The following is a 15985-nucleotide window of genomic DNA, read 5'->3' as shown; positions in this document are numbered from 1 at the left end:
AATTTATGAATAGATTCAGCAACCAATAAAGGCTGGATTTGAATTGATTTTTTGACCAAAATCAAGTCATCAAGGCCGCAACAAAGTATTCGGTTAACGAAAGTGCCCGGAAAGCTGCAGTCCGCGAGGAATGGCGCCGTATTGCGAGGAACATCAATCTGAATTGTGATTCACAATGATGACCACGACCACTCTGACAAGAGCGTACCGACTCAGAAGAAGAAACTGGCCAAAATATTATATTATGTATACTTCATACAAATAGTTTTACGTCTGTGATCTATACTAATATTGTGAAGAGGTAAAGTTTGTGTATTTGTATATTTGTTAAATTGTAAGGGGCAATCTCGAGATCTACTGAACCGATTTTAAAAATTCTTTCACCAATAGAAAGCCACATTAGAAATAAAAACAAGTAAATATAACCAAGTGTTTCGTAGTAAGCTTACTGTATCGTATCTGTAGTAATAGCTAGTCAATTTAAACCGATCGCCTGTTATTATGTCAGCAGAAACTAGATTTTGGTGTTACTTAAAAATTACTATAACTATCGATGTAATACATCATGATACAGAATAGAGGCTAGGTATTTAATTTAAAGTTTCTTGGTTGAGACAAATTACTTTGTCAAATAATGAGATCACGTCTGTTTTTACACTTAGGCCCAGAACAGACGGTGAAACGCAACTGCAACGAAACTGCAACTTTCTGATGATTCTTATGAATAAAACTGAAACTGAAAGTTTCAAACTGGTCGCGTCATGTGTGGTCTCTCAACGGACGCTATGGCAGAAACTTAGATGCATCTCAAAAGTAACTAGAAGTTGCAGTTTCGTTGCAGTTGCGTTTCACCGTCTGGGCCTTAGAGGAGAACTTGGTCTAAGAGTAGATGTCTTTTGTTTATATGAAGATAACTACTGCGCAGTTTCAAATTAAATGTCAAATATCTGCGATCCATTTTTTGTTCATTCATATTTTAGTACATACTTAGTACAATAAAGCGAAGTACGAGTATAGATTTTTTCCTCCACGAAGATTCTTCCGCTAATGTTTGAGTGTTATCGGTACACGCTAAATTACTATGAGTGCACACGCACACTACAATAATGACGCTCGTATTGCTCGGATCAAACTCCCCGCACCCCGCGCTTCCCTCGACCAAAAATTGGTGCGGCGCGTCTTCGTGGATGAAACGATCTATACGTTAAGTTTGCTCTAAAAGCTCTATAAGTATGAAAATAAAATAATCGAGGAATGCAATTGCATGAGGGTAATTAGGTCGAGTTCTGTACCACATTTCGTTCAAATTGGTTCAGAAATAGGATCGTACAGTGTAAATCGACTAAATCGTAACGTAAAATGGCACGCAAGATAAGTGTGAAATCCGCCGATTTCACATCGTCATCGTTCTCACTTTTATCATTATTTACGATCAATTTCGCTCTCATTAGTGTTGTTATTTACATCAGTATATTTTTTTTTAGAATACAATACCAGCTAATATTTATGTGTTCGAACCTCAATATGGAGGGGCATATATTAGTGCCATGAACACTGAGAATTTATTTTCGGTGTTTTAGTTCGCTTAGTAATGTAAAAACATTAAACGCTCGTATTCACAAACATTACTATCAGGTCTCACAGTGCACGTGGATACACAGGGTGACACACGAACCAATCACAGAGCTCTATTCAACGCTGTGCGTTCGATTTGCTGCTTCACTTAAGCAAGCATCGTTTGTAAATACGGGCGTAAGTCAGGGCGCTTTTACAAAAACACAAAACACGATACTATGTATTTCTAGCACTGAGCCTATAATTGGTTGAAATAAATAAACCAACTATGGATCAATCCTATGACAATCTATGTTCAAGTTCGAGAGTTATAAGTACGTTTCGTAAAACGCCTTAATTTGCTAATAGAAGGCTTTACATCACCAAATGATTGCAGTGTGACAAATATAGTTGCACGTATTCAAATTTAGGCGAAACCTGGAAGCAATGACCCGAACAGATGCGTTCGCTACAGCTGCTGTGCGGTGAACCGGTTGATCTGTAGTGTGGCAATCAGATATCAGAAGTGTTGTAAAAGCTTATGAAATTATCATAAATACTGAGAACAGAAGATAGCTGAAGAATCTAACCATAATGCATCCATTAGAAAATGAAGAAAATGCAATGTATTGCTTGAACCACGTTTCAGTACGAAGTAAGTGAGAAGGAATTAAGGATAAACTAAACGTTATAAATGGCTTTTTGTACTTTAAAATGCCAATCTCTTTAAAAATTAAATTATTGTTTGATGAAAAATTTAATTATCTGAATTAAGTTACTTTATACTAATTTATTTAAATCCCAAAATATTGTAAAATCATTTATTTTATTTTATTCATTTCGGTATACCAACAATACATACAAAGTAATTACATGAAAATTATTTATTAATAAAAATAAATTATAAAAGAAGCAAAAAACTAAAACCATGCGTAAGAGAAACTAGATGCGCTTGCGCAGAGCGCGTTGATGTCTTTTGTACTGCGGAAGTTAAAATCTTCAGATAGTAATTTTTCTCTGTTTTTTCGTTTATTATTATTAAAAACAGTTAAAAAATCCCTCTCAATAATGTAGTAATCAAGTAATCACGTTGTTAAATACTTTGCGTAGTGCGGAAGATTTATAACCGAGCTTTTTTGGCGAATATGCTATCAAAGAATTTTACTAGGAAACAATTTTACAAGATTTTTCCTTGTATTGACATAAAATTATAATATATAAAATAAATAACTGAAAATCAGTGTCTTGGCAGTAAAGCCATGTATTCATTAGGCAACATTTGTTGATAAACTGTTTATGACTAGTGTGAAACAAGTTTACCATAAACACGAGTTTCTGAAACTTGGCCGTCCACACTTGCTCTCCACTCATAGCGGGGAGCACGGCAACATGTATCATAAACAATGTTTCATTACCAATGTTTATGGACTGTTTACTGTTTACAGAGATGGTGAAACATTATGAAACATTGTTTAAGAACAGTTTATAAACAGTGTTTATCAACAAATGTTGCCTAATGAATACATGGCTTTAAACTGTCAAGATGTTACTGAGTGGGTGACCCTTTTTAACAACTTTGTTCATTTTTTTTTGTGTATGTCTTTAGTTGCCTGAGTTTGTTGTCAAAATAAAGTTATTTTCTTTCTTTCAAATAAAACTGCTCAGAAAACGCTTACCGCAATACAAAAACTGCCCATTAAAGTGTTTTCGACGTGTCTTAGGCTGGGTTGCACCATCTTACTTTAACTTTGATAAATGTCAAAAATCTGTCAAACTCTATACAAAAAGCACCGGTTATTGTCAATGTTACGGTTAAAATAAGGTGGTGCAACTAGGGTTGCCATGTCCAAAATCACAAAAGCCGGACTTTGTGTTTCATTTGGCCGGACATTTTACCCTAAAAGCCGGACATGTGACGGTGCAATTAGTGTCAGCTCATGAGTGAGTACGATCATCATCGGTTGCTAACCAACATCCTGATGCGTGCGCTTCATATGATTCTGTGGCTCGACTTTCGCCTGGCGCAACCAAATAAAAAGCCTAACAAAAGCCGGACAGGCCGGACAAGGCAATATTTGGCCGGGCAAGACCCTAAAAAGCCAAACATGTCCGGCTAAAGCTGGACGCCTGGCAACCCTAGGTGCAACTCAGCCTTAGATACTTGAATGCAGTTCGTTTGTGATGCTACATACAATACAACGCATCGTGCGTGTGGGCAAGTCTTCTGCACAAACTACCAACCCAAGGCCACCCAGTAGGCTGTGGTGTGGGCTCACAATCGCTCATTGTGTTCTCTTGTTTCGCGTCGCAGCCTTATTGCAGCCTCTTAATTAATGCTAATTAGACAAGGGTATCAAGTTGGTAAAAAGTACGAGTAGCTTGGTTACTTTGATCAAGCGTTAATGAGAACTTTTCTAGTAATGTTAAGAAAATGTATGCATGTATGTGAACATGAAAAATACTGTCAAATGGAAATTCATTTTTGTTGTAAAATAATAACTAGTATCTAACACCCGTATTCACAAACAATGCTTCCTTAAGTGACGCAGCAAATCGAACGCACAGCGTTGAATAGAGCTCTGTGATTGGTTCGTGTGTGACCCTGTGCGTCCACGCGCACTGTGAGACCTCATAGTAATGCTTGTAAATACGGGCGTTACACTATTTACCTTGATGTGCCGTCTTATGCAAGCTCAAAAAATTGACAACAAGTTTAAATAAACATAGAATGCAACAAAATACACTTTCTGACAACACAATGTTGCCAATCGTTGTTGCTGTATTTCCTGAACACTATAATCCGGGCGTTTTCAAGGCGAGAGTGAATAGGCACTTACAGAACAGATATGTACCATCCTAGACTACAATATCTCACTCAACATCAGGTGCGATTGCGGTCAAATACCTTCCTTGTCTAGCATAAAATAAAAAAAAACAATCAAAAAAGTTTTTTTAAAAAGTGTTATATTTTTATAACTTTCCTACGTACCTATCTAGTTTGAAAATTATAAATAACTTGAAAAAATCGAACTGCCTAAGGCGGGAATTGAATTGAATTTCCTAGATAGGCAATGATATAACTAACATTATATTTATAGATGAATTGATAGACAATAGCAGTAACTCCATGACTCACTGACAAAATCATAGATGATTCATCAAAGGACCTTATGACTATGACTTGTAGACCCTTGTAGCGATGTGAAAGGATTTACTAGACATTCTAGACATAGACTTCATAATAGTAATACTGTTTCGGACCATTTTAAGATTAGCCTAGAGTTTAAACTGTCAAATAAGTTATTCAATAAAGAATTTTATTTATTTATTTATTTATTTCCTCTAAATTAATAAAAAATTTGGAAAACTCGAATGCTTTCCTTGCACAAAGGCTTAGTATTGCTATCCAGCGAGGAAATGCAGCCAGCATCCTAGCCTCTTCGCCTCGCGGCTTTTATTTTTGAGTAAACAATTTTTTTTTGTTTAGAAATAGTAGGTAATTGTTTTTAAATATTTACCTGGTGTTGCTAGGGCGATGACGGCTATGACTAATGATAGCCATGTTGTGATATTCTGTGGACAAAAAAAAACATCTTTTAGTAGTGAAAAATAAGGATTTCTGTTATGAATAAGTAATGATTAGCATGAAGAGCTTTTAATGCCCATTTTCACAATCAATCCCTAATTTTTAAGTGACCCTTATGGTAAAACATAACAGAATTTTTTTTTCATAGGGGTCACTTAAAATTGTGGATTGATAATGAAAACAGACATAATTCAAATAAACTGACTTCTCACCTAAATAATCTGTAAAATCTAGATAGTGCTCCTTAAGTTACAAAATTTAAAATTAGCTACTTATAATGTAGGTATTTTTATAGATGTGAGTTATTTACTATTAAGTAAATCTATCTAAGTATCTGTCTACAATACATATATCTATTAATTACAACATATTATGTGCTACACATTTTGTAACTAAGAAGTAGGTAGAGTACAAAAACATCAATTATAGTTATTAATCTTACAGCAAACAAAACAAATCGTTCAATTAAGCACACGAAACTCGTCACGGTTGCGTCATCAAGTTGTCAAGCTGTCATCCTGATTTCAGATGGCTGTTGCAGTTACAAGACAAGTAGAATACGTATGTATGAACTTCTTTCTGCATTTTCTTATTAGAACGTGTTTTGTGTTGGTCCTTCCTACTAATATTATAAATCCGAAAGCTTTTGTGGATGTCTGGATGTTTGTTACTCTTTCACGCAAAAGCTACTGAACGGATTTTGATGAAACTTTACAGTATTATTGTTTAAAACCCAGAATAACATATAGGCTATAAATTATGACGATCTGTGACAAACTGAAATTCACGCGAGTGAAGCTACGGGCAAAAGCTAGCAATACATACAAGTTGTCCCAAAATAAGCAATGTCAGTGTTTGTACCGGAGGTAAATAGATTGAAGACGTATCGAATAAGTCTATTTAAAAAACAATTAAAATTTGGTCTTATTTAAAAACTCGTCAAACTAATTTATTTTTTAAATAACTTATTTTTTTATGCATAATATGGTAGGTATTTGACCGCAATTGAACCTGGTATTAAGTGAGATTATTATGTATTAGTCATATCTTAAAACTCATGAAACTTTTCTTTGGACATATTAGGCTGTTCGATGCGTGTTAGGTCCAGCTATTTCCAGTGTCAATGTGATTAATTTCGGAACACCTGTATAATGATTAACTTGAGATTTATCGCAACAACAGAATACGTTTTGTTTCTTTTACTTTATTCTTCTTTTAGTATTTTATGATAGCTTTTAATGAATGACTATCACTCCTATTTTACTATCACTTTATTACCCATTGTCAAAGCTCAAAAAACTCAATGCCTGGGCCTTCCATTACACGGCTATGACCTAACATTGTCAACACGCCGCACACAGAGACATAGCCACGAGTCACAGTATTAAGAATAAGAATAAGTTCAATGTTCAAACAGTATCTCTTATTCGTTCTGTTTATGAGATGTTTAATTTTTTTTTATGCAAGACAAGGCAGGTATTTGACCGCAATCGCACCTGATATTAAGGGAGATGCAGTCTAGGATGGTACATACATATTTGCCCTGTAAGTTCTGCCATGAAAACAAAATGGGACATCATTTACATTGCTATATTTTTATTTCATAAGGAAAGCTAGTTTCCGCCCGCGGCTTCGCCCGGGGTTTCCCCGGAAATTATTCGAATTTTTCTCGCCGTAAAAACCATCCTTGGACTTCAACGAATATTTAAAAAAGAGAATTGGTAAAATTGGTCCAGGCATTGTTGAGTTATGTGCAACACATTTTGCGATTCTTTTTTATTTTTACCTGAGAAGGGTTATTTTATATTATAGATTAAATACACTGCACGAACACATATTCAAAATATGTATTATCTAAGTAGTTTTGAAATTAACAAATCAGAGAACATTTAATTTTGTGTATTTTGTGGGAAACATCTGAGTAAACAAATTAAAAAAAAGGTTTTTTTCCAAATCAAGTAATTTTATAAAGTATTCTATAACTATCCGTTATACTGCACTTCCTGTATACTATACCCACACAAACACAAACGTAATAACGTGCGTCGTAAACACACACTGTCATTTCCCCTGTAATTGGACAAGAAAGACCGTCCATTGTGCATTGTTGCATACACAATGCGCTTTTGAAACGCGCAAAAACGACGCGTGCGCACGCTCGCTCGTACGATGTAATCTGTGGGATGAGCTATTTATGTCCACTTTTTGCTAATTTGTTTGGTTCATTCATTAGTATATTTATAAATCTAATGGTCGAAAATACTCTCAACATCAAATAAATCGCACCTCCCGTGACAAGCATTTTCAAACGTATGCATCCCCACTTCCCACCAATATTGGCACCATTTAAAAGCCTAGTTCTAATCGTCGTTTCATTAAAGGAAAGGTTTTTACCCCAAAAATGTGTCTTTAGAAGGATCCAGAGTCACTTCTTCAAAAAATAGGTAGTTACGCTTGAGCCAACTTTTATGGCTATAAAACTGTTAAGTTGGGATTAATCGCTATCCATCTGTTGAAGAGGACACGTGTGAATGTTAATCGTTTATTAAGAAACTAAATGTGTAGAATGAAATTCAATTCTAAGGTAGATGTCAATCACATGTTATGACTCTCTGTATTCACAAACATTGCTTAAGTGAAGCAGCAAATCGAACGCACAGCGTTGAATAGAGCTCATGTGTCCCCCTGTGTGTGCAAGCGCACTGTGAGACCTCATAGTAATGTTTGTGAATACGGGGTTAGCTTATACGCGAGAGCTGCGCGCGTTGATGTCTTTTGTACTGCTGAGAAGATGACTGGAGGATTTTATTATTTACTAGCGGCCGCCCGCGACTTCGTACGCGTGGATCGCGTTTTACCCCCTTAGGGGTGGAGTTTCGTAAAATCCTTTCTTAGCGGATGCCTACGTCATAACATCTACCTGCATGCCAAATTTCAGCCCGATCCGTCCAGTGGTATGGACTGTGCGTTGATAGATCACTATGTCAGTCAGTCAGTCAGTCAATCAGTTAGTCACCTTTGAGTTTTATATATATAATTTTTTAAAACTTGCTTGTTTTATTTGACAACTTTCAATTTTAATTTTAACTATGACGTACCGTTTAATATTACATTTGAAGCCAGTCTTAAGCCTATGTATTTAATTGTTACAGACCTTAGTTTAAGCTTGAGCTTACATCGAGTTTTGGGCGTTGTATTAGATACGTAGCTCATTCAATATAATGTATTTTTGAAATTTTTTTATAAGCAAAAGGCCAACAGGTCTTAAGTTACCTTACATCATAAGATGTCAACCTAATGGTTTATTAAAATGCTATATTAATCAGTGTTCAAAAGGAATCTCAGTTGTAATCGCAACTTCCGTTAGGTATTGCCTAAATACCATCATAACCTGTGACCTGAGAAGTCATTTCTTTATTCTATGACTAGCTTTCCGCCCGCGGCTTCGCCCGCGTGGAATTTTGTCTGTCACAGAAAAACTTTATCGCGCGCGTCCCTGTTTCAAAAACCGGGATAAAAACTATCCTATGTTCTTTCCCGGGACTCAAACTATCTCTATGCCAAATTTCATCAAAATCGGTTGCGAGGTTTAAGCGGGAAAGCGTAACAGACAGACAGACAGACAGAGTTACTTTCGCATTTATAATATTAGTTGGGATGGGATGTCACATGGAAATGTCAAATATATCGTAGCTCAGTCTAGGAGATTTTTATTTACAACAAAAAATATTATAAATATATTTCACTTTTAGTACCACAATCATACCTAATTTTAACCTTTTTAAAGTACCTTATAAAGGAAGGTAGGTATAAAACAATTTTATTAACACAAGGATCTTAAAACCTCAACCTGAATTCGCCTAAGCAACCTCTTTAAGGGCCAAAGGAATTGCTACGATTTATGGTTTGTTCCACTTTATGACTTCCGGGGCTTTCATAGACAGTCTGCAATTAATAACTACCCGTTAGGCTTCAATATTCATACCACAATCGACCTTATTATGACGAATTGGTTCCTCGTGGACATTAATAACTGTAAATAACAATATTAAAATTTAAACTGTAAGTTGAAAACCTTAAGGTGGCGATTCGCTTGCTTATTTTAACCAGTTAACTGTTTCATAATACTAAATACATATTCATTAACTCCGTCATCTGTTTGTATAATTGTCTACTTTTGTTCTGAAGGAATGTTCTTTGAAGTGCCGTTTATACAGGCTGTAAAATACAGGTCACCAAAATATCATGAACACTAACGTAAAAGTCGTGTTTCTGTGGTGAAAACAAGCAGATTTAAAGTCATGCTTTAGTACTAAATAAGTAGGTAAATTTCAAATTTAATTCAGATAACAGTTTATCGAAATGCATTCTATGAAGAATTATAATTTATTGTTGTATTAATCAAATACAAATGATCATTTCACAAACGCTATAGGTAATATGTAGTTATGGCAACTGTTATTATTTGCATGGAGGATTTAAAAACTAATTTAGAAAAAAAAAACACGTTTATACTGTGTACAACAACTTATCAACTCCCTGTATTTGGCAAGTTATGAATATTGAAAAAGTGCGTTCACTTTGTTCCTTTATTTTGCAAATGAGAAGTGTATACTGACGTTTTATGACGCCATATTTAGTACTAAGTGACGAATGTTTCTCTTTTACAAAGTGCTTGTTTAAAATGAAGTAAAATAGTAGTGTTTCGAGTGCCAGGTATTCACTGTGTTAACTCACACAAGTAATAAAAACAAACATTGTTATTAGTAAAAAAAATACAGCCTTCAGATTAATTTCTACAGAATATAAAATGATGGGAATTTTCAAATATTCAATTTTGACAATGTGCTCAATTCTAAATTAGTTTGTTTTCGCTAGAAAGGGCAATAAATAAACAAGAATAAACTAACAATGTCTTTGAACATTTTACACAGCGTCATCTAGCCTCAAAATAAGCAAAACTTACAATCACTATGAACCAGTTAAGTATGTAAAGGTTGAAATACGCGGTTACGCCACGGTCACCCTCGGCTGGTCGGTTGAATCACTAAATTGTTGATTCACGGGTGTTATTAAGTATTATCGTGTATTACGTTGACGTAACTCGATTGTGAGGCGATGAACTTGATAAGCGGTTATAGATTAAGTACGATAAGCACTTTATGTTTACTGCTTCGTAATCATGTGCTGCTGTAGGGATAAATAAAATGAGAAATGAAAGAAAGAAAGAAAATACATTTATTTGGCACACTAGAACAACAAATTACAGAAATTAATACGTTAAAAATGACTGCGAGTTATTAATTATATTAACCCACAAGGTGGACAGATAATCTCTTATAAGTAGCATGAAGGCGCTGAATGCAGGTTTCTATCAACCGGCCAATTTGGAAATCATTGGGGGAGGCCTATATTTATTTCAATAGACATCCTGTGGCTGAAATAATGATGGTGATGACTCAATTGTTCCTATTTTGTTAAGAGATCGCTGGCTTGAAACTAAAAGTATGAAATCTATTTTACGTAATTAGCTCTAGATTAGTTCTTGCTAAACATATGATAATTATTAGAACTGTTCCGAATATTTCATAATGTTATCAAAAAACTAGGCCACGATGCAAACGAACTCATCAATAACTTCGACAGTGTGTCATCACGTCAAATTAGATTGTAATAAATGCATAATCACATGTAATTACTGTAATAAGATGTAATTACGAGTGCACAGATCGTCTGTCACAATCGGAGCATTGTACTCGATTCTAGGTTACCGTATCAAGTTACTAAATAAAGTGACAGATACTCTTACAAGGCTGTATGTTTGTATGTTTGTTGTTGTAAGCATTTTTCATTAAATGATCACGCCTGCATCTCACTTGATGGAAATTGATAACCAGGCGGAAGGTGGAAGCGAACATCACCCGGAATCTTCAACCAGAGAAATCGAAGAAGAAAAAAAGAAAAGAAGAGAGAGGGAATCAAATCAGGATTTTTGATTCAAAGTCTAGGAATGTGATAGTAGAAGTACCTAACTAGGATATGTGATGTTCCATTAACTCTTTGAACCATAATTGTTCGCATGAAACCGCGGTAACAATGGATTGACTTGTTCGTCAACTCGCGAGCCTAAATTTTACATTGTTTCTCGTTTCACTTGTACTTAAAGGATTAAGCTTGCAGGTAATCTCCAACTAAAAACTGCATTTAAGCAACATAGAAGCATTTTTACAACTTTTTCACATACGCATTGCGTCACTACGCATCAGAAACAAGCGTGACGAGAGGAAATCGTTATGCACACGGAGGTGTTGCACAGCCTACATTATAAACCGTTTTGTGCGACAGTGTAGCTGGGATTGCGGCGCAATCTTGTATGTTTGTAGCAAGAGTACACAATATACAAACTTATGTCCTACATATCTGAGATCTGATTAATTTTGTGGCTGGTCTAAACTATGTAGTTTCAGTATCCGTTAGCATTAACACAACCTTCATAATAAGGGCATGTAGTGCATAGGTAAATTGACCGTGGCGTAAAGTTGTAAATAAATAACTACTGGCTAAACCAAATAAAAAAGAATAGGATTCAAAATAGCAATAAGAAGCCGAGATGCCAATTTTCACGTAAAAAATATTTTCTGTTTTATACTCGTATAGAGCATACAAATTACAATAGGTTCTTGCGATGTGAATGAAACCTTAATTTACATTTTGTTAATATTGTATTGTACATACATATTTATCATAGATATTCGTACTATTCTTAAGAATAGATAATCCTAAGACAAAAGATAAACGTTGTTCTAATCACCCTATTAATCTATTTCGAGAATGTCTTTGACTCAAAGTTCAATTCATCACAGCAAGTTTGTTCAGTGCCGAGGACCCTGACCCCATCGCACCGATTCATCTCTATATTCCTTTTGAATGGGGGCTGCATCGCTATGCGTTGCTATTGCCTCACAGCTTCTTACTTCATACGATTCACACGATGGTTATCTAAGTCATACAGACAGACGATGCAACTCTGTTTGACTCGGTCACCAACAACAAACAGTTAAGGCTACAACCACATAGAGCTTCTTCAAGAAATTTATTTAACCATAAGGGCATTTCTTTGAGTATTCCAGCGACTGGCCTTACTTTTGATGTGCAAAAAAATCTTTGAATTTGTATTTGAATTTTTGCTTGGTCCACGGGCCAAGTCTCCTAATTCAATCCGGTGACTTGGCCCGTGTACCAAGCTGAAATTGGGCTAAGTCGCCAAATTCAAACCGGTGACTTGGCCTGTGGACCAAGTAAAAGTGGGTCAAGTCGCTAGAAGACGCTCTTTCAGGCCTCAAGCCCTCACAAAATCTCTCTAAAGGGTAAGTTAATGTACTGTTTTTATTCAATCATTATCATCCGATCCTGTAGTCTCCACTACAGGAACAAGACCCCTTAAAATATACCAGAAATGGAACATTTAACCTACACTCTTTATGCTGTTTTGATACGATGGGGAGAACTAATGTTCGCATATTTATTTAGCCTTTAATCACCTTTTATGATCCAGGGGAAGCGTGAGAGTCATCCTATTCCATGCAACAGTAAAGACACAAAAGTGTCAATATCGCATCGTGTGGATACGCCATTAAATTGCTTTACGGTTGGTGATAGATAATCTGAGATGCGTGACAGAAATTAAAAGATAGTTTTGTTGTGTAAACAGACGTAACAATATGATTACATTGCCCTTAGAACCTTAGAATAATCAAGTCGCCTTCTTTCATATTATAGCAATAAATATTATCTTTAACTCTTTTGTTTAGCAACTAATTCATATATTCATTATAATTATAGCGAAAACAAAGTAAATTATTGGTAATTGATGTCAACTATAGATAAATGTTCTAAGCGTGCGAATTTCAATCAAACCTTCCTCTCTTTGCGGAAATCATTAGAGTCAGCAGCAGTCTTTCCTTACAAGCTTCAACGTTTTATTTTTGCAATAAAGAAGTGTAAGAAAGTCCATTACTTTGTCAGTAATGAACTTGCACGTAAAATAATGTAGTAAAGTGACGTAACGTGAATATGATTTCTATTCCCACGTCGCGATGGCGAGCGCTCGAATGTTATAATTCGACCACTTTCTCAGAATAGTTACTATTGTGGGTAATAAGCCACGCTATTCTAATACAATAATACAACGAAAGTTGATACAGAAAATCCACATGAACCACAAATACAAACAATCGATCAAAATCTTTATTTAGTCACACATACATTGAAAACATTAAGTTGTCTCGAATGTTTGTCTCAAAGCGTTGGTAAGGCAAAAAAATAATGAGACATGTATACTAATTTAATTAGTCTACACAAATAAAGATAATTATTTTGATTTTGACTTTTGATTTTCATATGAGATGATGTAAAACAGAATAATTATATTATTTTAAACCATGTGTGTTCAAATTCGTGTGAGTCTGATGCCTATGCTAGGTATCGAATACCTGTATTATAGGTCATTAAGCTCCCACCACCAAAAAACCATATTAGTACATTGGCAAGGCATTGAGCAAAATCACCAAATATTTTTATTTTGTGGCAAAAGTAAAACTGTGAGTCGACGATGTTGTGATAATAAGCTAAGCACCGGACATGTTAAGCTCTATAAACTTAAATCCCATTTTAAAAGTCACTCTTTTAAATAAGCTATAACTACGAGTAAGAGGCAAGTTAAAAAGCACCAATACATTATATACTAGTCTCACTGGATCAAATTTAATTGTGATATTTCTCAGTAAACAATACCTTATACTTACCTTTACATAACATATTATGATTCTTCATTACATTTTTTCTTATTCAGTCACTTATTTGCGATTTTTTTCGACTTGATTATGCACTGAATGATTGCAGATTAAAATTGGATTAGATTGTTTGAAATACTATGGAATTAACAGCGTGAGAAGTTAAGTAGACAATGCTTGTGGATTATTGTCCGTAAAAACAGGTAATTTAATCAAGTTTAATCTAATGAAATCAGAATAAAAAGACGATAATTACAGACAATCCTGACAATTGCTATGTTCTAGATGAGGAGCAGTATGCTTATGTATCTCAATTAGATGTGTATGATAAAAATATCAAATAGTAATACATTCATACCTGTAAATACATTATATTATGCACAAATAAGTTTTAAGCCGTAGTGCTTTCTTCTCTAAAATTCCAATATGGACTCATGTTAGAAGAATTGCACTAGTTTTGTTGGTATAGTTTAATCAGGATAGACATTTTAGTAAGTTTGTACTCTGTCCCCATCTTTCAAAGTTACTGCAGTGTAACTCAATTAGTTTCGTAATAACTGAATACAAAATTGATTAATTAGCACTTACACTGTTTTCGACTGCCGCCACGATGCGACGAACGCATTAGTTCCGGTCATGGTTAGTTGGGTGCTTCATGGGGTATTACACACCCAAACTGATGTGCGTAATAGATACAAGGTGTTAAAAAACTATGGCACGACAAATTGTATCAATTAATCTTCTAAATATAACTCAAAGGTGACTGAGTGACTGACTGACATAGTGATCTATCAACACCACACACCAAACCACTGGACGGATCGGGCTGAAATTTGGCATGCAGGTAGATGTAGGCATCCGCTAAGGATTTTACGAAAACCCCTAAGGGGGTAAAACGGGATCCACGCGTACGAAGTCGCGGGCGGCTGCTAGTTATGGACTATAGTTACGGATGGATTAGCTCAGTCAGCATCAAATAATTCGTGACACCCAAAGTAGCCAAAAAGTTCGCAACACGTCTTTGTTACAATTGGAATAAGGTTGTTTAAGTTTTTGGCCACTTTGGGGGTCACGAACTATTTGATGCTGACTGTACAACACAAAGGGTTATTTTATTTGAGCTTAAGAATCACCTCCTTTTGGTTTGGATAGTTTTTACCCGACTGCGCCAGAAGGAGGGTTACGTTTTTTTTGTTTACTCTGTTATTTTATTTATGGGGGAAAGAAGAAGAGTTCTCTGGAAGACTCTTAGGCTAAGTTGCACCATCTTACTTTGACTTTAACAAACATCAAAAATCTGTCAAACTCCATACAAAAAACACCGGTTATTGTTATAGTTACAGTCAAAGTAAGATGGTGCAACTTAGCCTTAGTGGGTAGGACTGTGTAGAGTCGCAATATATCTAGCAGTATCTTAATGACAGTGCAAGGGTAACTAAGATACTTGGATTTGGAACCACCTCAGAAAGTAAAACAGTAAAAGAAAAAGAAAAATCTTCATCATTAAATTACACTAAAAAGAAAAAAAAAGTTGGTCTAAGATTGTCCTAATGACAGTGCAACTTAAGGGTTTATTAGGATACAATGATTTGGAACCACCTTGAAAAGTAAAACAGTAAAAGAAATAGAAAATTTTTTTATCATTACATTACACCAAAAAACACAAAAAGTTAGTTCAAAATTTGACTTAACTATTTATAGGTGAAACTAGAAAGAAAAGTTTTATCAATACCCATGGCTAGAACCGGATTTATTTCTCTAGAATGTAATCAGTTAAGGACTAATTAATTACTTACGTAACTTTGCGTAATCTCAGTGCAAGTGTTTTAAATCCGAGAATGTGAGAATGTAAGCTAAACACACCTCATCAAATCCATCACCTTACTGAGAATCCGAAACCATAATTGAAGTAGACGCAGTAGGTATTCTATTACATATTATGTATACATACCTATATATTACTTTTTACACTCACTTTTACTTAGTGGTTACCGAGTTAGTTTCGGCAAGTCTCAACACTTGCCAAATCTTTATCTCGATGCGCTAATAGTTG

General features: G+C 35.1%; 1 protein-coding gene across 1 annotated transcript in view; it reads right to left on the bottom strand.

Moving 5' to 3' along the window:
- The window catches only part of LOC135075327 (mucin-5AC), a 166067-nt gene that overhangs the window by 80166 nt on the left and 69916 nt on the right, over nucleotides 1–15985 (bottom strand). Inside the window, exon 2 of the mRNA XM_063969739.1 lies at nucleotides 5073–5127. Coding sequence (XP_063825809.1) covers nucleotides 5073–5127 — 55 coding nt within the window. The remainder of the gene's footprint in view (nucleotides 1–5072; nucleotides 5128–15985) is intronic.

This window comes from Ostrinia nubilalis, chromosome 10 (genome assembly GCF_963855985.1).
Source record: "Ostrinia nubilalis chromosome 10, ilOstNubi1.1, whole genome shotgun sequence".
Taxonomy (NCBI): domain Eukaryota; kingdom Metazoa; phylum Arthropoda; class Insecta; order Lepidoptera; family Crambidae; genus Ostrinia; species Ostrinia nubilalis.
Note: the sequence above shows the minus strand (reverse complement) of the source record. Positions and strands in the feature narration are given on the sequence as shown.